Source organism: Clarias gariepinus, chromosome 23 (assembly GCF_024256425.1).
Source record: "Clarias gariepinus isolate MV-2021 ecotype Netherlands chromosome 23, CGAR_prim_01v2, whole genome shotgun sequence".
NCBI lineage: Eukaryota > Metazoa > Chordata > Actinopteri > Siluriformes > Clariidae > Clarias > Clarias gariepinus.
In genome coordinates, this window is record NC_071122.1 from 22,423,593 (window position 1) to 22,447,361 (window position 23,769).

The window sequence follows — 23,769 nt, forward strand, 5'->3', positions numbered from 1 at the left end:
ATCAGTGGGGAGCGTTTATTAACTCGCCTCTCACACGTGTCTACTTTAATGAGAACAATATCCAAGATGATGTCATGGTGTGTGATTTTGCACTTGTCAGGCATGTAGAAGAAATTCGAGATACTGGGGTTTGAAAAACTTTATCTAATGGAAAGAGAGAGAGAGAGAGGGAGAGAGGGAGAGAGGGAGAGAGGGAGAGCAGATTTCAGAGATTTTCAGATTAGCAGCAGGCTAATGAAAAACCAATTGTGATCTCGGTGGTCTTTCCACAGCAGGACTGAAAAAGGCTTCAAAATCAGACAAGCGCCTCATCTGAGATGAAGCCTCCGAAAAAGCCAATTACACCCACAATAATGCCTACGAAGCGCTCTCAACACGGATCAGTGATCACACACACACACACACTCAGACACACAAACACACACAAGAGGAAAAAGGAAAGGAAAAAAAAAGGGAGATGGAGAATGAAAAAGGTAAGCAGACAGAAACCGACAGAGTGACGGAGAACCGAAAACGGACGCGTCTGCGACACCTGGAATCCGTCTTAGATTCATAATTCACACCTTAAACCCATCTATTGTCAGAAACGCGCAACAATCATTGATTATTAAAGAAAAATACTCTGGTTAGCTCAAAGATGGACAAACACCAGGGCTCGAATAAGCACAGTCTCATAACTGGACATGGAAAGTCTCGGTTTGAGTTCTAAATCTACGATTTTAGAGATTTCCTTTTCACAATGTTTCGGATCCTGGTCGGTTTTACCGCCACCGCGGTTTTAGAGATGGAAAAGTGGAAAAGCGTAGAATCCAGATTCTCATCTCCTGTGCCAAAAACTCATCAGCTTAATTATGGCAGAGATCCGACGTCTTAATAGGGCTCCTACATGCGCTTAGTGTGAGAAAGAAAAGAGTAAACACACACACTCTCTTTCTCTCACACGCACAGACAGAGACAGAGCACCATCTCCCTCAGAGCTCCATCCATCATAAACAAACCACTTCTGTAATTCTTCCCCCTGCTGAGAGACTGTAACTCAATCTAACACACACACACACACACAGGGACGGGGAAACACACGTAGTACTTACGACCACAAACTCTGCAGGTGTAACGCAAATATACTATCTGTACAGTATAGAGTGGACGTGGACTTTTAACTTATTTTTTTATTACTTTTAATTTATCTGACACTTATACGATTAATACGAGTCAAAACAAAGCCTCAGTAAAACATTTTGAACAGTGCAAACTTCTTAATGACAATCTCAGCCAAGGTGCTGGTGAACGTTCAGCGAGTGGAACGTCCAACTCTTGAAAATCGACATGGCCACCTTGCAGAAGAGACGCATCCGTCTATGTGAACTGTATCACTTGCATGTTACACATGTTTGGGACATTAAAAGTGTTCCTGGGAGGCCGGCGTTTTAGACATGAAGCACGCAGAAAACTTTCTGCCTTGATGGAGTCCAAGCACGTGAGTGTATCAATTCAATTCAATTTAATTATATTTGTATGGCGCTTTTAACAGATTGAATTGAACTAATACCGCGTTAAATACTTAGCTTACAACTCGACAAGTGCGAACGCCCAACAACTAACATCGTTTAGAAAATAATTATTATTAATCCGAGAGAAATTTACTCCCTGGCTTCTTTAAACTTCCTTTTTTTTTTTTTTTTTCCCCAAAACAATGTATTTCACTTCACAGTCGTGGGCTACACTTGTAGGCTTGCGGGAGTTCTGACGGATATTTCTTTATATCCTAGTCGAAATTATAAAACCGCAGAGTTCTGCTGTCAAGGCATCAAAAGTATCCTACTGTAACCTGGCTGACGAGGAAACCCTCTCAGGAAGTCTAGGTGAGAGAGATAAGACGTTACGTAACCAAAGATCTGAGCACTTGACAAGGTCGAATATACGGACATGTGATAACCGCGCATCGACAAGCCGGGCACGTCAAGACGCAGTAATTACATCGCATGCTTTGATGTTTTATCCGCTGTGAAACAGAGCATGTGATAGAATTACGGCACCTCTAAAGCAGCTTTTTTTCCCCTTCATCCTGGGTCAAAGCCAGCGAGAGTTACTTATACGCAGGGACGGGACATTAAATGAGCAAAAGGTTTAAAATAACACATGTGCAGTTATTTCTTCTCCCAAGGCTGATTTCATACTTGCGTTCATTATGTCCAAGCATTATAATTGTTATTATTATTATTATTATTATTATTATTATTATAAAGCAGGTAGTGGAAGAAGGTGAAGTTTTTACCGGTGAGACCTTTGCGTAACAAGAAAACCGCTGAATTTTAGAAAAAGTTGTTTGAACAAGTTTAGCTCCCTAAACATCCTTGGCTGTGAATTTTTCATACCATGCCGGAGCTTGGAGCTGAGAGATTTGGAGCCTCTCAGGCCAGAAGAGAAGCAATCGACCGCTAGGTTCTGCTACAAAGGGGAAATCTACCAGGGATCTGATTCTATCCTAGACTTTACTGTCCTTCCAAAATAAGAGATACAAATCATACAAAAAATAAAAAGAAAAAAGCTAGAGAGAAAGGAAAACAGGAATTCGAAGAGACTCATTTGATATATCTGGGACAAACGACAAGACTCTTCTGTCCTCTAGATCCGTAGGAGTGTAGCTCAATTAACACACCCCGGATGTCTCCCGAGTCATCGATCTGCCTACAAAGAAAGGCAGCCAGGACGCTTTTCAATCAGTCCTCGTTTCCTGAAGGCCAGGCTCAGTTCACGGCAGGGAAAAATCCATGAGCGATAGATGGAAACAAGCGGCATGAATACGCAAACCAACCGCGAGGCATTTAGTCCCGCGCGCTCCCATGCAGTGGCCTCGGAAATGCCACGGAGACCTGAGGTCTGACCGCGGGTCAATCGGACGGCTCATCAAAAGCATGGCTTCGGTCCATGGAACAATTAACCTTCAAGATGAAAGAGGCGACAATAAAAGTCTTACATTTTAATCGGAAATCTCTGCGGCAAGTTAAAATTTCTTTTAAAAGAGCACGAAAAAAAAGAAGAAAAAAGTCAAAGCTACCCTTTGTAGCGATGTAATGAATACAAAGAATTATCTGTGGATTTAAAGCGAGAGCTGGTGACTTTACTCTGTAGTAAATCTATAGTGTGATCTATAAGCAGAACGCCTCATAGTGGGCGTGGCTTTAAGTCTATAAATGCAAATGGAGGGATGTCTTTCAGTCTCCATTCAGAAATGAGAGTGTCTCTGTAAAAAGGGCCAGACTGGCTCAGAGTGGGTGTCTCTTTCAGCCTACATATAGGAAATAAAAGTGATTATAAATAGGAGTGTCTTTTAGTCTTCTTATGCAAATGAGAGTGAAAATATTGTAAGTGGGTGTGCATTTCATTCTACATATACAAATAAAAGTGCGTATAAACGGATGTCTTTCAGTCTACATATGCAAAAAAAATATGATAATAAGGCATGTCTTACAGTCGACAAAAGCAAATGATTTTGGTTATATTCCTAAGTGGGCGTGCCCCTCAAGGCTGCACATGCAAATGAGATTGGTTATATTATAAGTGGGTGTGTCTTTCAATCTACATCTATGCAAAACACTGTCTTAAACAGCTGAAAAATTTCTGTACTGTGTTACATTTCTTTCAATAGTATCTGAGACATCAAAGCTACTTTTGTAACAATGTAACAAAAGCAACAAATTCTTTTTTTGAATTTAAACTCTTCTGGTTTGTTCACGCTGCACTGTCGTCATTAAATCCTTCAATCCTGGGGTAGACTTTTCTGAAAGATTTTAGACATCGAGTCAAAACCACAGAAGCACGACACGACACGACACCACACACCGCCGGTTTTGTCCTGCCCCCCTTTTTTTACTCATAGTATTCTGTGTACAAACAGTACATAAGACACAGAAGTACAGTACATTTCTCCTCAGATGTGCTGCGTTCAGCTCTTCTCTATTCTGAAATGATGGCATATCTGAGGATGGGCGTGAGAGCCGCGACAGCTGGGCCTGGCGACCTCTGATTACTGTATAAACTGATACACAAAGTCATTCTTCTGTGTAATTCTCCTGATGTAAGCACAAGCAGCAGGTTAGCCGCGCCAGCTCTCACTGCGGAACGGCCAGAGGACGGAAAGCGCATGCACACGCTGCAAAAAAAGCCAACATTCCGCTGCAACGCATGCGAAGCAGTTTACTCCTTTTATATATATTTTTTACCTCATTAAGTAAGTTATCGATCAAACTGCAGCATGTTCTTTCCCCAGGTCTCGCCTCGTCTCTGTCCCCGTCCCCGTCCCCATCAGCATCACCGTTTATACTGTTCCAGGTCTTTTTTTTCGTAGCTGTGATTTTAGTGTTTTATTTCCGTAACCAGTGTCGTGTTTATAATTGTTTTAACAAATCATTTCCCTTAATTATAATTTATAACAATGTCCCTCGAGCAATTAGATTATAATTCAAACGAGGATGATCTTACGATTTAAACACAACTGCTATTTCTCTCTCTCTCTCTCTCTTACACACACACACACACACACACACAGTGGTTCATACTGTCATTACTGTAAATTAGTCACTATATATATATATATATATATATATATATATATATATATATATATATATATATATATGTGTGTGTATGCGCCTTTCCAGAATTATTGGCACCCCTGGTAAAAGCGACGGCAGACAAAATGTCTACATGAATAATTAGCTTGTGAACGTTTGAGAAAATTCTAACCCTTAATTAACTTTTTTTATTTATTTTTTTCATGTCTTCAGTGTTTATTTTATTTTCTAAACTGTTTCATTAATTAATCTTTAACACAGTATTAGCGTGTTGCTCATTAACTCGTAACTGTTTCGCCGATATTGTACAGTGAAGCCGTTGTGCCAGCAAAGCTCATTAAACCGAGTCTGAAAACTAGAAGGAAAAAAAAAAACAAAGAAGAAAGAAAAAAAAGAGACAAAAGAGAAGTAGGGGAAAAAAGGAAAGAGTGCTGTCTCTCAATTAATCCTATTTATAACTCGCAATCTTACCATCATCATCATCACCATGATTTTCGGCTTCCTTGTGTAATTAAGCATAATGGACATCGATACTGATGAGCTCCGCTAAAGTCAGTTTGCGGGATCATGTACGCACGCCAAGACGATAATGGATTTTAATTGCCGATATCTGGCCTCATTCACTCCGCATGTGATGTGTTCAATTATTTATTTATTAAAAGTTCAATTTATGTGTGGATTCACGAATTATAATATTAACCTCAAATTAGCGTGAGCATTACAGAAGCACGTGCTGAATAACTCTGATCAATAAAAGAGATTGGATAAAAAGAAAAGGGGTGCGAGATCATGAGAAAGAGAGGAGAAGTTGATTTGAGTAGATCGGTGTCCTGTGGCGATGTCCTACACGAAACACACGCTAATCGATCCGGGGCAGAATTTCAGACTAGGGGAATTATCGTCTCGACATCACTCTATACACACACACACTCATCTGATTCACACTGATAAGACTCGCCATTAAGCTAAAAGAGAAGTCTGTATCTCTCACATGAGACGACACCCCACAAGCCCAACACTCACCAACGCGGCAAAAAAACAACAACGTTATTTGAAAACAACGCGATCAATACGTGAACTACATCGTTTAGCGTCTGCCGGAGCGGACAGCATCCGGTAAAGGAGCTCGGAGCAAAAGGAAGGGCAGCCTATCAAATTTTCATTTAGCTGTCCACGCTTGATGTTTCGATTAAAGAGAGAAGAAGAGAGAAGAAGAGAAGAAAGAGAGAGAGAGAGAGAAAAGCAGAACAAAGAGAGAACAAAAGAATTTAGAAACATTAGAGTGTAAACAGAGGGATAAAACATAACTTGAAAATAGGCAACACACTAAAGGTCGATGAAGGGACATCAGTGGGGGGAAAAGTGAGAACCGAAAGGCTGCTAACTTCATCCAAGATTAAATAGTGAGAGATCTCGGAGTCCATACTGAGAATGGCTCAGAGTGGGCGTGTCTTCTAATATACATATGCAAATTAGATCCTTTTTTTTTATTAATTAAGTTCGGAATCTAAGAAGAGAGAGAGAGAGAGAGAGAGAGAGAGAGAGAGAGGAGTAATGTAACAAACCTACTGGATTCCAACCGCGTTTAAACAACGAAGAAGAAGCAGCTTACATATGCTAATGAGAGACAATCTTACTGTAAGTGGGCGTGCATTTCACACTCCGTATGCAAATGATAGTGGGCGTGCCTTTTACTCTCTATTATTAAACGAGAGTGAATATAATTGGCTGCGTCTTTTCAGTGTAAATAAAAGTGATTACGGGTGGGTGTGTCTTTCCTGTCTAAATATGCAAATGAGAGTGAATATTAGTGGCCATTATATTCCAAAATATGCAAATGATAGTTTGTTATAAGTGGGTGGTTCCTTGTAGCCTCTAGAGGTCCAGAGAAGGCTGACTGGCCGAGCTCCCTCAGAGGGGAGAGATGAGAGGTACTTAGTGCCCAATCGGGGGGGGTCTGTGAAATCACGCAAGCGGAAGGAGCGGATAGCGCTGTCCACCGAGTGTGTTACTCCGCCCCCAACGGTGCGAGAAGTTCGAAAAGATGCGGTCATGAAAAAAAACAAGGGGATGCTTCCCATGGTATTAAAAAAAAAAAACACGCTGTATACAAAATTTGTATGCAACACACGCATGTTTAACAAAATACTAACAGTAAGAGCGACACGTGACGTGCTTCTTTAATATCCCCTGATAAACACCAACGGAATTCTGCGGTTAAAGGTCGCTTTCTAAAAGAGCGAACCTGATGCTTTTAGACGAGGTGACGAGGCTCCTGTGGAGCTGTAGGACGGCTTCGAATAGAGACAGAACTAACTTCTCAAAACACACACACTTGAATATAAATACATATAGTCACTGTTGAGCACTGAACACACTAGCTATTTCGATTTGATTAGCCATTTTGATCACTCCCTTTCATGATGGAGAATATCTCTGATCTTCAAAGTCATGTTCTGTGGCGTTCGTGAAACGAGACTGATGCCTCCCCCCTCACTACAGTAAACAAATCAGCAGATGCATTTTGCACTTTAAGTGCACCTTAATTCCCCTCCACTTACACCAGGAGCACCAATTTATAGACTCCGGTCCTCCCCCTCACGATAATAGCTCCTCCGTCTCAGGGGTTGTTTTTACGAGAGCGTAAATAGAGGCAGATACGCAGGGGCAAATGGACATGGAGACAAACGGCAGAAACAACATTCACAACACTCATGTTTTGCCTGCACAAATTCAGGAGTATAAAACTTGCCCTGTAGCGGGCGCCACATTAAAACAGTGTGATGGGATTTGAGAAGCTGCAACACTACCGGAGCTGCTGTTACAGAAAATGAATCGACAGTTCAGTGGTAGAAATTTTAATCAAACTGGATATTATTAAACAAATCGAGGGAGAGAGAGAAAAAAAATCTGCTTATTTGTATGTATTGTACATCTTGGTTTATTGGTTTGGATGATGATGATGGTGGCGGGCACAGACATATTTTCTCTGCAGCTTGCTACAAAAACCTTCAGACCTTCTTATAAAACGTGCCTTCTGCTGATTAGCCGTGGTTTCGCGTTCACTGGTTTGAAAAAGGTGGCGCACGTGATTCCCGACACACGGGGGAAATGAGCTCCATTACCGAAGGCAGGCGGCCATGTTGGGACACCGAGAACGGAGCTCGCAGTTAAGGACGAATGAGATTCGCGCAATCTCTCAGGTCTGTGTGTATCAGTGTGTGTGTGTGTGTTTGTGTGTGCTGGTAAAACATCATTTAACACCATCAAGCCCTCTATGACAAGGGCACCTGCGTCCTGATGGAGAGAAATGATGGAGTGTTGTGGGTGGGGTGAGATGGAAAAAAAAAGGTGTGTGTGTGTGTGTGTGAACCAGTGTGTTTGTGTGTGCTCGGTAATGAAGAAAGTAGAGATAATGAAACAAATCCTTTCATCCTCAAGCAATACAACCCCTCCTGCTCTCTCCTTAACCTCTATCCATCTGTCTATTTCTCCACCGATCTCTCTGGAGACAAAACACACAAACACGATAGGGAAAAAACGCTCATATACAAACAGGTGCGCCCGCAGGAGGAGGACGAGATGTTAGAATGTGCATGCTCATGAGGGTGTGAAGGCGTGAAGCAGAGACACTGTTCCAACAGGAATTCTGATGAAAAAAAATAAAAATCAGTGAAGACATGTCGGAGAGTGTACGTGCGAGACGGAGAAGCCTCCACGACGTTTAAACAACAGAAGAGTATTTAAGAGTCAGTCTATCTGGTGGGATATTACTTAAATACGGGAAAAGAGATAAAGGATCTTTTCTGATTGTTATTTCTCGGACAGATCCGGCAGGGACACAATGAATACAGATGGGTCACTGCACTAGGGACAATTATTTGGTGACGACAAGAGAGGCGAAGGTTGGGGGAGAGAGGTCGGGATGGGTGTGAAGATCAGGTAATGATGTAATGATTTTATTTGGGCAGTGACAGAGGGAACACACTGATGGTGTAATGACACAGAAGATAATGATGGGCAACATTACATTTGACGCAGATCTGGTAGTGACAAGTTGTTATTTAAGGATTGTGGGAAACGGATCAAGTGATGACAGTCGCATATCAGGTAGATTAGATGCAGATCTGGTGATTAAAGAGGGGGGTTCAGATCAGGTAATAACAGGGTGGGGGATCAGATAAGGCAGCTGAAAAAGGTGTAGCCGCAAAAAAGCAAAAAAAGGGAATACGGATTAATGTTATATGAGGTTGCATATTAGATTAAGACATGGTTCATGACAGTCATGTTGAAAGGTAAAGATAAAAAATATATATAAAAAATGTCTCCTGGTGTTTGTTTTTTGGACAGATGGCGTGACGACACCAAGGTCACAGATTCGGCAGTAACACAAGAACGCAGATTTTGATGACGTACATGATAATGGTTGAGCTACAAAACAGAAAGGTAGAGGTTGTGACAGGGTGAGGATCGCATAATGACAGGATGGAAATTGGGTAGTTGGAGTGGGGACACAAATTGGGTAATAAAAAAAGGATGAGGTAACTTTGGGTTTCATTTTATATAGATGTGGTAGTGACAAAAGAATGTTAAAGGACATTGGGAAACAGATAAGGCAAAAACAGAAGAAAACTGGGTAGTGACAAAGGGGACACAAATTGGGTAATGATGGGAAACGATTAGTTACATATCAGGTAAATTTAATGCAGATGGGGTAATTAAAGGGGGGGGGGTGCAGATTGGGTAACAACAGGGCTCAGGTCAGATGTTATAGCTGAGACAAAGGAAACACCAGGGTCACAGATTCTGTAGTAACACAAGAACACAGATTTGATGTTGACGTAAATGACACTGGTTGAGCTACAATGCAGGAACGCAGAGGTTGTGGCAGGGTGAAGACTACATAATTGCAGATTACTGCAGGGTGCAGATTGGGTAACAACAGGGTTCATAATCTGTCATCTTATATATGGAATGCAGGGAAATGCAGGTCATTGGTGGGTGAAAATCTGGGTGATAATACAGGGGATCTGTATGAGAGATTGCATATTTGATTAAGACAGTTTATGAAAGTCATGCTGGGCAAAAAATATAATATATAAAAATATTTGGCGAATGTCTTCTGTTGTGATTTCTTGGACATATAGAGCGATGGCATCAAGGTCACTGATTTAATAACTCCAGGTTACATTTGACGAAAACAATGTTAAAGGACAGTGATCAGGTGATGAGACAGTAGCAAACTGGGTAGTGACAAAGTGGACACAAATTGGGTTATAAAACAGAGAATAATCATAGGCAACTTTAGGTTATATTTGACACAAATGTGGTAGTGACAAAAGGGATATTAAAGAAGAGTGGGAAACCGATCAAGCAATGACATAAATTGGGTAGTGACAAAAGGGACGCTAAAGGGACGCTAATTGGGTAATGGTGCAGGGACGCTAATTGGGTAATGATGCAGGAGATGCAGTTTGTGTGATGGCACAGAGGACACGTATCAAATGATGACACAGTTCCCATATCCGGTGTTATTACATTTAATGTGGATCTGTTAGTGACAGAAGGGACGCTATATGATACGCGGTCACAGATCGAGTAACAAAAGATTTGCTGCAGATCAGGTAATAAAACACAGTTGCAGATCAGTTGATGTAGTGGCAGAGGGGATGAGGTCAGTGACGGTACACGGGTCGAAGACTGGGTGAAGATACAGGAAACACAGAGCAGATGACAACAAGGTTGCATATCAGGTAACACTACAGTTCCTGACACGAGAGTCACAGATCAGGTGATGACACAGATCACACTCTCATGGGTATTCACCTTCTAACATGCCACCCTGTTGGAATGGAAGGTAAGATCCTGCTGGAATATGAAGAATGTCTGATGATGTTATTGCTTGGACCGAACGGGTGATGAAACACGCGACACAGATTGGGTAATTGCGCTGGGGACGCGTTTGGATAATGAGATGAGGGACGTTATTTGAGGAGAGGTTGTGACTTAGGTGGAGATCAGGTAACGACATGGTGATGCAAACTGGGTAGTGACAGAAGGGACGCAGTCCTGGTGATTACGCGAAGGTCAACAATTGACCGCGCACCTCCAGACACCCCGCAGACACAATGACCCTATCAAACCCGTACAACTCCGAGCACAAGCATAACACACTCCAGCTAATAACACAGCACGAGGAGCGACAGTTATTCAATCCGTCTCCTTTCGTCTCTCGGTACCGAGGTTCTTTAGCTGCCATTTGGCCCACAGGTGTGTGTGATGTGTTTCAAAGGGAGCTGAATAGTAATAGAAAAAAAAGAAAGGAAATGTTTTATTCATGCAGCTTTTAAAAAGAGTGCGCTGAAGGACCGTTGCTCCCTCCGTCTCGTCTCCTTCCCTCTTTTCCTCAGAGTTGTCGAGCCAGGCCGGAATAATGGCTATTCAGGAAGACAGGGGATGAGAGAAAGAGCGAGAGCGAGCAAAGTCCTCGGCACTGTCAGGACAGGAAGCCGTGCGCGAGTGGTAAATAAAAGAAGAGTGAATATGTAAGCAGTGTACAGATGTTAGGGTCACGCTGTTTACAACACAGCTTTAACCTGGCCAGCGTAGAAACCGTAGAGTAAGCTGGACTTTTCATTTCTTCGTTCGGTTATTTTTTTCCTTTTTTTGTCATTTCTCTTCCATTTCGCTCTTTTCCCGTTTTTCTCTCTCTTGAGATACAACCCAAACTTTTCTTGTTCATTTTCCCATCCCAGCTCGTCCTTTCATTTCTCGTTCCCTATTATGTCTTCATCTCACCTCCTGCTTCTCTTTTTTCCCCTTTATCTCGTCTTGCGTCTTTCCATTTCTTTCCCTCCTTTTGTCATCACTTTTCTATTCCCTTGTCCCTCTCTCGTCTTGTCTTTTACCATCTTACCTTTTCTCACGTCAGCATGCTTCCGTCCCTTTCCCCTTTCCCCATTTTTTCATTCTTTCCTTCTCGTCTCATCTCTGTCTTCTTCATTTTCTTCATTCTTGTCTCATCTCTTCCTTTCTTGCCACTTATCTTCTGTCCCCATCCCTTCACTTTCCCTTTGCCTTCTTTTTCCTTTTTTCCTTTCCCCATTTCTTTTCGCTCCTCTTTTCCCTCACAGGTTTTTTTTTTCCTCCACTCTATATCTGTCATAAATATAAAGCACAAGCAGTAAGACAGCATCACAGGTCTCAGGTCAATCCACTGAGGAAAAAAAAAAAACTCTTAACCTCTGTATCAATCTAAGGAGAGCTGGAAGCCGAGTTTATCGGGCCGAGCTTGCAGGGAGTGATGAGAGGACAGAAATTTTAGCGCGCCAAACCGAGAGCCGCACAGAGTTTAGAGGAATGCAAATGCAGATTTTATCCAGTTAGAGACAGAATAATTAACATCCTGATTAAAATTCTCAGCACATGGAAGAGGTGGCGAAGAATGCTCCTGTGAAATGCAAATCCCTAAACGGAGAAGGACCAAGATAAAGAGACGGAAAAATAAAAATAAAAGTGACTAGACGTAGAGGAAAAAAAAAAACAAGGCCAACACCAACACCTTTCTCATTCTACATCAAAACAGAGTAGTACCATAAATAAAATAAAAAATGCTTAAACATACACAACATTCATCTTTTTTTTTTTCTGGCCTGTCTGAGACAGATGACAGATAATAACAGATGAGACCGAACCTCTGGACAGGATATAGGAAACTCAACTTCCTGTCTCTTCCTTTCCTTTTTTTGTTTGTTTGTTTTCCCTGCGTGCTGTGATGGATTTATACGTGACAAAAAAACAATAGTAAATAAATACACCTTACATAGCTGAGTGGAATAATACATCAGGCAGCGAGAGGCTGTTTAAAATTCATCTCTCTCAGAACGGGAGTCACGTACCACACCTCGCCGCTCGAGCTCGGGAGAGGGAACACGGGAAAGGTTAGATACAGCGATGCGTGTCTCTCTGTAAAGCCGGGATGAAGACGCTCAGATCCTGAGCAAAATAAATGCAAGTTGTAAGCGCATGTGAGATAAAGCTGAACGTAAACAAGCGATTAGCGCCGCTGTATCGAATCGGGCCGTGAAGATGGAACGCTCTGCCTCGTTGTGAGCCGAAGCCTCTCAGTTTAGAATGATGAGGACGGATGAATAACGGAGGATAGATGAGGTTCTGGGAATGAGTTTGTGGAGTGTGTGAAAATAACAGTACAAACCTGATCAGTGGAGCAACACAGATGGACATGCTGAAATCTTTTGATATCAAAAAAAAAAAAAACCTGCTCAATGAATCGTTTAAACAAATTGCTTGACAAATTAGACTGGAATCTCTTGTCACTTTTAAATAGACCTTATAAAAGGTACACGTCTCTAAATTAAAATCAATCCTATTAAAAATTACCCGTGTTCAATAACTTTCTGTTGAAGAATTAGTTAACAAAGCATTTAACTAAACTTTTAATTAATTTTTTATTTAAATCGTTTAGCAGTTCCTAATATTACTCATAGCTACCAAAAACCTTTCTGCGTCGCCCACATTCCACAGCTAAAGGTTTCCAGATACGATGCTACGCTAACACAGAAAGTTCTCTCACCTTGGGATCGGCGGTGAGCAGTTTGAAAGCCGCGTACACCTGGTTCTCCTTCACACCTCCTCCCAGGTCCAAGAAGTTGGCGGGTTTCCCGCCATGGAGATCGATGATGTCGCATGTCGCCATGGCAAGGCCTGCACCGTTGACTGTACAACAAACAAAACAGTGAAGGATCTTGATTACACTAATCAGATGTGGAATTGCTCTACATTTGTTCTACAGGTCCTAGAAACTGTTGGAAAATGAGAGAAAGAATGTGTTCGTAAAAAGAAACCAAAAAAAAAAAATTTTCCTCCTAGTGTATTAATAAACCCAGGCAGGGCATACGAGGTTGTGGTACTGGAGTACACCGTATGTAGTAAAAAAAAATGAGCTGTAAATGTCAAAGCAAAGGGTAAAAGATCACAAAAACAGCCCTGCACACAAACAACAAGACGTTAGGCGATAAAATCTAACGCACCGATGCGCTTTATTCAAGGCGAGAGTAACACAAAAGTGTGTGAACTGTTTAGGAACTCGGATAAACCCCATTAAATTTATTGTGTAAACAGCATAAGATACATAAGACCTTTTCTATTTTCTATAAACGTTGGTATTGCTTCTAGAGACCCCTCGTTACACAGACTAAAAATGATTTAACCTCTCTCTCAGACCTGTAAGTCTGCTCTAATGAAGTCATTATTCAGCCGTGTTTGAAGTGGAAACCTTTTAACTTGTGTATGAAGTAGTTTTTGTTTTGTCAGTAAACCTGTACAGTAGGTTATGGCTGGAGTAGCACGCCTATTGTAAACATTTATACACTGGCAAACTACTGCGCTTCCTGGAGGAATGCACCTATTTAAAAAAATAATAAAGTGGAACCTCAGGCTGCGAGTAACCCGGTGTGCAAGCTTTCCGCAAGACGAGCAAATTTTTAAACACATTTTGACTTGAAAAACGAGCGAGTCTTGATATACAAGTACCAAGTATCATTGAGTCTCATGCGCTTCTTGTTTTGACGAGTGTCACTCGTATGTTCAACTTCCGTTTGCGCGGGTACTGTTTGCTATAACACTGTGACCACGTGTGTGCGCTTAAAGCATCTTTTACTTTGTGTTTGTATGTGGGTGTAGGACAACTTTCACACAGACACACAAGTTTAATGAATAGAGAATCACTCGCTCAAGGGTAAGTCTCTATCCGCTAAACTCGTGTGTTTGTGTGTGTGTGTGAGAGAAAGTTGTTCTACACAGCAACCCCCTACACCCCCCCTCCTCCCCTCCTCTCTCTGGTCTCAATCACTACAGCCACAAAAGGTAAAGTGCAGGATAATTTTTTTCTTTTTTTACTTTATATTTCGCATTATTTATTTTTATTTTAATATCTTTGGCTTGTGGAACAAATTGTCCGAGTTTTTATTATTTCTTATGGGGAAATCCGATAATTTGATATACAAGCACACTTCCGGACAAATAATGCTTGGAATGCTTGCAATTATGGAAATTCAAGGTTCCACTGTAAACCTTAATTAATATTTAAATAAGAAACTAAAAACATGTCTCAAATAAATAGTCAAATACTCAAACTGGAAACTCAAATAGGGGCCTTAAAAACTTAAACAGGAAACTCAAACACAAATTCAAACACACAAAACTAGAAACAAAAATACTTAAAATAGAAAATTTAAATATAATCAAATGGGAAACTCAAACATAAAATTCAAACATAAAATTCAAAAACTTATATAGTAAAACTCAAATATACTTAAACAGGACAATCATATAGGAAGCTCAAAAAGGGAACCTTAAATATACTCAAACAAGAAACTTAGGAATCTCAAAAACTTAACTGAGAAGCTTTAACAAGAAACACAAGCAATGAAATAGCAAAAAAATACTATTATATAAGACTCAAGTAAAAGTCTCAATAGGAAACCTAGAGATAAATTATTAAAATAATTTAAATAAAAAAAAAAATAAGCTAAAACTGAAATCAAAATGAAAACACAAATTAGAATCACGGGAGTCAGGTATCACACCTCGCCGCTCGAGCTCAGGAGAGGGAACATGTAAAAGGTTAGATACAGCAATGCGTGTCTCTCTGTAAAGCCGGGACGAGCTTCGAAAACTCAAATTAGAATCCCCAAAATACATTAAAAAAAACGTATGTATTTACATACATACATACATACATAAAAAAAAGAAAAAATACTGTGGAAGCTGGAATCGCAGTAACCACACTAGCGCTAATTGGCATATCATGGTTAACCTAATAGAAAACTCACAATTCACAGCAAAGTCTACAGCACAAACTGCATCCTATAGTCCATGAAACACAGTAAACAATTAATCTACTAAGCACTAACTGCACAGAACACGAGTCTAATTCTCCATCATCCTGGCCAACAGATGGATAAGTGAATTAGATTAAACGAGTACTGGACACCAGCGACAGTAGCAGTTGCAGCGTTAGCTGGGCCATTGAGCTTGCCTAATTAGCCCATGTTGTAACACAGCCAAGCGCTCAAGTGTTTTCCTGCGGCTAATTCCTGCCTCGCAGTCGAAAGGCAGAAGCTTGGCAAAAACTCCAAAACCGGCCTTGGAAAAAAAGTAAAATGCCCTCCCAAAACTTACACACAAACTGCCAACTCTCTCTCTCCCCCTCATATATAGATACTGTATATATAGAGAGAGATACTGTGTATATATATATATATATATATATATATATATATATATATATATATATATATATAGTGTGTGTGTGTGTGTGTGAGAGAGAGAGAGAGAGACTCTGGACGTGTGCTTACAGTTGAGTTTCTTATACTTTCTGGCATCTCTTTTGTTTAATACTTAAAAAAAAAAAAAAAAAAAAAGCTTTTATGTCTTTTATGTCTACTGAGAAGCTGCTATAATGACATCCAGAACAATCTCTCAGGAAATCTGCCTTGTTCGAGGCACTTTTCGAGGCTTTTCTCACTAATTGGAAGTCATCGCTTCTGACAGGTTCCATCAGAAGTAGAACGCACTTAGTTATGCCTTAATAAAGTTACATTTTTAAGATCAGATCTAAATAAAACCCTTCATGACGAGGCTCTTTGAAACTGCTGATAACACCCTGAATGTGTCCTGCCTTCAAATGGAACTTGCAATCCAGTCCAGAAAAAGCTCCTGTCTTAAGGAGGCTTTATGCCTTTCAGCCCATCGACAGGCGTTGTGAAGCATGTCATAATATTATTCAATAAACCGTGTGATTCATGTCAAATTATTAGCAAAGCTAGCACGAGCGGTGGTGTGGTTTCTGTTTCGAGATGAGTGACTGGTTCTTTTGGACTGGCGTGTCATGTTGAGTCCCAACCCTCAAGCTTCATGCTTAGATTGTGTTCCAATTTGTTAATTTTCTTAATTTAACAATATAAAAAATATAGTTAAAAAAAAAAAAGAAACCCACTACCTGCAACCACTAGAGCTTGGTTTAAATTGCAATGGTTAAAGGCAATAGTACAGTTTTACACTCTACAGGGTTTTAGGTTTGGGTTTAAAGCTCCTCAAATTGGAACCTCAAATATACTCAAACAAGAAAACCTAAACAGTGACTGGTTCTTTTGAACTCCTTTCCCTTAAGCACTCTTTAAATAAGAAATATACACAAATTAACATTTAGTTACATTCAAATAGAAATCTATTTTCCTAATAGGAAATATACTTAAAAAGAAAACCTAAACAAGAAACTTGAGGGAACAACTCAAATATACTCAAACATAAAACTCAAATAGAAAACTTAAATATACTCAGACAGGAAACTCAAACAAAAGGAAATAGAAAAAGAATATTTGAGTTTTCTGTTTCCATTTCCTTTTGTTTGAATTTCCTGTTTTAGTATATTTAAGTGTTCTATTTGAGTTTTATGTTTGAGTATATAAGTTTGAATTTCTTACTCAAATAATTAAACAGGAAACTTAGATATACCCAAGCATCAAACTGTAAACATGAAACTCAAACACTCCAATAGGAAACTCAAATATACTCAATCAAGAAACCCAAAAACGGACTTGTGCTTTTGGACTCCCTTCACTTACGCACTCATTAAATAAATATATTTGTTTATATAAATAAATATAAATGAATATTACAATAGGAAATATAAAAAATATACAGCAATCTCATTACAAGGAAGTCAAACAGAAATTTAAATATACTCAAGCAGGCAACCCAAACAAACTTATATAGGAAATTAAAACAGAAAACTTAAATAATTAAACAGAACACTCAAATATACCCAAACATAAAACTCAAATACTCAAATGGAAAACTCAGAGTGACTGGTTCTTTTGGAGTCCTTTCCATATGTTGAGTCCTAACCCTTAAGCACCCAGTTTTATGCTTAGTTTCTAATAACTACCTCACAGAAACATGGTTTAAATTGCAAGATATGAAAGCATGAAGACAAAGGTTGTAGGTAAGAACTTCTGCCCTCTGCCCACCTGTCAAAGACCCTAAACCTGGAGCTTCTCAGGGGTGCACTTGGCCTGTGCAAAGTTCAAATAAAAAAATAAAATTAAATAAAAGTTTAAATAAAATAAAATCTTAATATTAGAGCATGCTATTAACGCTAACAATTTATTAATTAAGCAAATTAAGGAACTGAAGGACGCCCAACACGTTTAGTTGTTCCTTCACAATCAAGACAAATCTCAAGTCTAATCAATTCAACACGCTCATTACGTTGCTGAACGTACGTCAGGTAAACTAAATGTTTTAGTTTCACATGCTGAAGCCGTTTCACCACCGCAAGTCTAGTATCGGTTAGTTGTTTATATTTTATTGTTAGGTGACTCCTGCAATAAAAACTTTTTAAACCAACTCACCAAAGCAAGCGATGTTGCCGTCCAGGCCTATATATTTAAGGTCGTATTTGGCCGCCTCGGTCTCCGTAGGGTCGCTCTCGGCTGTGTTGTCCATAGCGAAGACGTCTTTCTGCCGGAACTCGGCGTTGTCATCAAAGTTGATTTTGGCATCGAAGCACACGACTGCGAAAAGACGTTAGCACGGTATTAAGCGTCAGTTCGGACAAATACGCCTGCCTGTTGCCGGGGGCAACAGCGTATCAGTGGGAAGTTAAAGGACTTGGGGTGCAATTATACATCTTGGCAATGTGACTAACACATCACGTTACATAGTTAACACATACTGATATGTATGTATGTATAAGTGCATATAAAAATCAAGAGATATCTTTTTATTTTACAGTATCTTTTATCTTTTAATTTTGGTGTGAAATAATTAATTAAAGGAGGTATACGGCCCTTCCTTCGAGTTTCGGGACATTTTGCAATGACATGGAGGCGATAAATATGTGAACAAACAAAAATAAACAGAACAAAATTCCATGGTAACGAAATGTTCCTTCATGCCAAAGCATCTTGAAAAAAATGATAAAATCTTCTCTTGCAAAGTCACTTTAATAAAATAAAACTAACGAAATTATTAGTAATTATCTCTAAAGAATCCACATATTCACTATTAGATTTTTCAAGACCAAGAGTTAAAAATGGCAATGAACCAGGCTGTGATGTGATCTCACTCCCTGGAGACGCCGTCAGTGATGGGCGTGTGGTTTAAAGGCTGCTGTGCAGTTCAGCGTGATCATTTATGCGTTTTCGGGAGGGGTGGGGGGGCAGTAATGCAGTTCTGAGGATGGAGATTGAAGTACAGAAGTCCCCGAGCTCATCCTGAAAGCCGTATGCTAACGCTCGAGCTCTCACAGAGCCAAACCAGACTCTTACTTCCTGAGACGTGCTCTCGCTCATGCCATGAGGGGATGATGGAGAAAGCGGCTCTAATCAGAGTCGCGCTTAGAGCGCTCACTTCATCCCCGTTCACTCAATCTAAACTCGACTTGATACTTTCTCTTCTTTTACATCTCTCCAACTCCTCGTTCTGCCATTTCTCTTCCTTTCTTCCTTTCTCTCGCCTCATCTGCATCTCCCACGGCGAGTTCATCCCGCTTTATATAACTCTCTTTTCTTGATCGTTCGTAATATCGGCATTTTTCACATTCCCGGCTTTTTCCATTTCCAGCATCGTCATCCGTCTCGCTCCTTAAGAGGGTTGTGTGTAATACACTGAGTTTCCGGGACAAAAGGACATTTTAAAGAAAATGCCTTCATCAGCTGTGCGAGCAAAGTTTCACAGCAAACTCCTAAAACTATACCAGTTAAAACCAGTAGATAATTGAAACATGTAACTGAGCTGGAAGTTTGACCTTCAATCTCTGAGCGGAAATTCCTCATGAATCATGGAACTTGTTAAAGAAAAAAATAATCTTCAGGTTTAGTTAAGTTTAGTCCATCACTTCTAGTGAACAGTTTAATGGCATTACAGGAGATCTCAGGTTGAACTGGTGTTAATGTGATTATCAGAATCTGTCTCAAACGTTTAAGTCAACTTGACAAGGATTTAAAATCAAACCAGAAACTTATCCAAGTAGAAGAAATTTTTTTTTTTTGTGGATAGATAAGGAACTATTTATTGGGTCAGGGGCAGCTCGGTGGTTAAGGCATTGGACTACGGTTTGGAAGGTCCCAGGTTCAAACCCCACAACCACCATGTTACCACCTTGAGCAAGGCTCTTAACCCTCAACGGCTCAGATGTACAAAGATATATATATATATATATATATTTTTTTTTTTTAAGTAAATTGCTCTGAATAAGAGCGTCTGCCAAATGGCTAAATGTAAATGTACTTAGTTCTTTAAAAAGTTCTGGACTCCAATGGCTACACACCTAGCAAGACAAATTCTTCATCTGTCTCAAATACAGTCTCTTATACAATCAGCGGTGAATGCAGACAGTTGCGATCCCCATAAATTAAAACACACACACACACGTTTTAGAATGTTAAACCATCCCACCTTGTCCTTCGGGAGTCTCGCCGAGTGGGTTCACTTCCACCTGAGTGGCGTCGACTTTCAGGAAGAGATCGTACAGCTTCTTAATTTGATCTGCAGCCTAAGGCAGAGAAAGATTACAGGCAAGCAAACAAACAAGGCCCTGTCCCACACATGAGTACCGCACTACAAGCACATGCACATACACTTATAAAAAAACAAACATGGTCCGTTTTTATCAGTATCAAAGAAGGAGGCGTGGTCAGTGTGCCTCTGGGGTAATAAAACAGGAGGCGTTGCCTGTCAGTGTTTATAAAAAAGGCGTAGTCTTTACGCATCAGTGCGAATAAAGAAGGCGTGGCCCGTGTGCATCAGTGTTATTAAAGGAGGCGTGGCCTATGTTTCCACAGTGTTAATAAAGAAGGCGTGGCCTGTGTGCGTCAGTGTTCTGATGCACAGGTTTCAGAATGTGCAGAAATACAGAGAGACTTGCATGCTTGTCGGTGTGAAGCCGCAGTGATTCAATAAACGGTATTCAATATACGCGACATGTTTGAACAGTGTTCTTCCTCCATATGAAATTTCATTAGCGCTCAGCAGAATAACTGTTTGCAAATCAGCCTTATTAAAAGCATTAAAAGGATGAGTGTAGCAGAAATCTGACAAGCTGCACACTTGACTAATAATTTCAATTTCCTCGGGTTGTTTGAATCGACGTATGAACACACAGCCACACCAGAGTGTGTGTGTGTATGTGTGTGCGTGCAGATACCCACAGGTCATTTCAATCCCGAGTTCTGTGTCTACAGCCCTTTAAACATCGGCTTCATTAAGCTGATTTATACACATGCTGCATTTCTAACTAATCACTGAAAAGAGCACGGAATGGAGTTTTGATATAACGTAACTCGACGGATACGACAAAAACTGTGTAGGAGGAGAAGAAGAGAGAGAAAGAAAAAAAAAGAGAGAGAAGAATGAAAATAAGCAGGAGAAGGCTCGTGGAGGTCGGGAGCTGGCCGTATATATCACTGCCTGGCAGAAGTGGGATGGAGATAACCTCTAAATGTCTTTAAAGCCCAGTGAAGATTTAAATCAGGGCTTATCGTTTATAGCCACGGCAGTTACGGCACATCAGTGAGTCATTTATAGCCGAAATAAACGCCGCGCAGACTACTGATGCCTCTGCGGATCGCCGATGCTCCCACTAAAGCCCAGCGTACACAGCGTTTAGCCGAGGTATTAGCGCAACAGCCGTGTCAGGGTGTGTGTTGTTTTCCTGCTCCGCTCCGACTTCTGCTCCATTACCTGCCTCTCCAGCGGCCCTTTGAAGCCCAAATTAGCTGCCATGCGCAGCGCCTGGTCGTCTCGCACGCCTTCAAAAATATCGATGACTTCCTGTGTAGTGAAATATGGAGAGAGGGGGGGGGGCATCAAAAGGATTGATTTGATGATTATATTAACATAGTGATGGGTGCTATAATACAGAGAAAGAGTGGATGGATGGATGGATGGATGAATGAATGGATGAATGAATGGATGAATGAATGGATGGATGGATGACTCAACCAATAGACAGATTAAAGATGGTTTAAGAAACAGACATAGGATGTAAGAGAGATTGAGCAAAAGAGAAGATTTATGGATGGATGGAGAGACTGATAGACATAACTAGAATGATCGATTGATAGATAAAGAAACAGACAGAGAGACAAATAGATCCATAAAAGTAAGTATACAAAAGAAAAGATGGATGTGTGGATAAAAATAAAGCCTGTGTGAGCATTAAACAGTGTAGAAGTAAACCAAAAGAAATGTCGAGAGAGTGTGTGTGTGTTTGTGTGTGTGTGTATACCTTGTAGATAAGTTCTGGTGTCTTGGCCGCCACCTCCTCGATGTCCACTCCCCCCTGCGGGCTGCCCACCATCACGGGGCCGTTACACGAGCGGTCCATCAGGATGGCGAAATACGTCTCCCTGGAGATATCTAGAGCTTCGGCCACCATCACCTGCAACCAGAAAGAGACACGGGTTTATAGCACGGACATGGGAAAGAACTGGGACAAAAAACTGTGTGTGTGTGTGAAGCAGAAAGAGAAGTCTGTGTATTGCTATCTGAATACAGCCACATCAACGACTAAGCTGCTGGCACAGTGACAGCTCACTAGTGCTTCTGTGTTTGTGGAAACGGAGAATGACAACACAATTACCGCCTCTTAACGAGCCTCCAATCCGCCCCGGATACAGTCCTGAATCAGTCCATGACTGCCGGCCAAGACAGCACGTACACACGCGAACAAATACAAACAGCATCTACAAAAATTTAAATGCAAGTCACATGCAAGTTGGCCACACCCCTAACACCATATGCACAAATAGCCTGAGTGTCACTAAGACCACGCCTCCTTTACTACGACTGAGCCAGAGACCACGCCTCCTTTATACAACTGAGCAACAGAGACCACGCCTCCTTTACAAAGACTGAGTCACAGAGACCACGCCTCCTCTACAATGACTAAGACACTGAGACCACACCTCCTTTATTATGACTGAGACCGCGCCTTCTTTACTACAACTGATCCCCTGAGACCGCGCCTCCTTTACTACGATTGAACCACCAACCCTACACATATCAAACATATACGTCATAACATGCAACAGCCAATCATATTCCGACATGCAAATTTCAGCCCGGGTAGTTTGTTTTTTTTCCTTTTTCTGACGTCTGAGGAATTTTTTTTTTGTCAAAGCACAAAAATATGAAGCAATTTGCAACATTGGAAAAAAGACAACCTTTAAAACAGATTTTGCCTGACTAACGTCCTTGCATAACAAAGATATTTCCTTTTATTTACCCACTTTTACAGTTTACAAATAAATAAGCGTAAAAGTAAAGTGTGAGGTGCATGTTGCTCAGGAGGACAGGAGCAGAGGACAGCGTGAAGGGACACGGTGCTCCAACCTCATCTCCAACCCAGCCGCGAAAATGAGGAACAACAAAAGCACGCTAACATTAACAGCACCGAGCATTCATTACCTGTAAATGCAGGCATGTGTGTGTTTTTTTCACTTTCCGTGCTACAGACAGAAATGTGTGTTAAAGAGAGAGAAAATGAGAAAGTGATCCACCGGCTTGTTAGTGACCGAGCGAGAGAGAGGGAGAGAGGGAGAGAGGGAGAGAGAGAGAGGACACACTGCTTCTTCAATGGCTTTGGTTTTCACATGTTTTTCTAACTAGGATTTTTTTCTTTTTCTTTTATTTAAGATAGAAGGAAAAATGAACAGGCTTCAAAGCGAGAGCGTTTCGTCTCGTCTATCTAAGAAAGAAAGGACAAGGTGAGGTAGAGATAAAAAAATGCTAATGGGATTTTTTATTTTTCTCCACAACCTGAGCCCGAGCTTAGGTCATTAATTTAATGGAATGGAATAGCGGATTATGAGGAGTCAGGTAAAAGATCGTGCGTGGAGAAGGCAGCTTCTGCTTCCTGGAGGCGAACTCACCGTGTTGACCTTGACGCCCTCCTTCGGCGTCTGCTTGGTGGTCAGGTTGAAGCCAAGCATCTTATGGGCCAGATCCTGTACCACCGCTGGGCTGCAAACATATGAAACAGGTTAGACAATGTTATGGAAAAAAAATTCAAAAAATTCTCCATTTAGGGAGAGAGAGAGAAAGAGAGAAAAAACAAACAAACAAACAATAGACTGTCTAACAGATGGAGGCCTGAGGGCCGATATGG

The 23,769-nt window shown here is 40.8% G+C and overlaps 1 protein-coding gene across 1 annotated transcript in view; it reads right to left on the bottom strand.

Annotated features, from left to right (window-relative positions):
- Positions 1–23,769, bottom strand: part of suclg2 (succinate-CoA ligase GDP-forming subunit beta) — a 109,835-nt gene that overhangs the window by 40,267 nt on the left and 45,799 nt on the right. Inside the window, exons 4-9 of the mRNA XM_053484228.1 lie at positions 23,534–23,624; positions 21,889–22,041; positions 21,342–21,431; positions 20,058–20,154; positions 18,011–18,172; positions 13,168–13,310 (exon numbers count right to left, since the gene is read on the bottom strand). Coding sequence (XP_053340203.1) covers positions 13,168–13,310; positions 18,011–18,172; positions 20,058–20,154; positions 21,342–21,431; positions 21,889–22,041; positions 23,534–23,624 — 736 coding nt within the window. The remainder of the gene's footprint in view (positions 1–13,167; positions 13,311–18,010; positions 18,173–20,057; positions 20,155–21,341; positions 21,432–21,888; positions 22,042–23,533; positions 23,625–23,769) is intronic.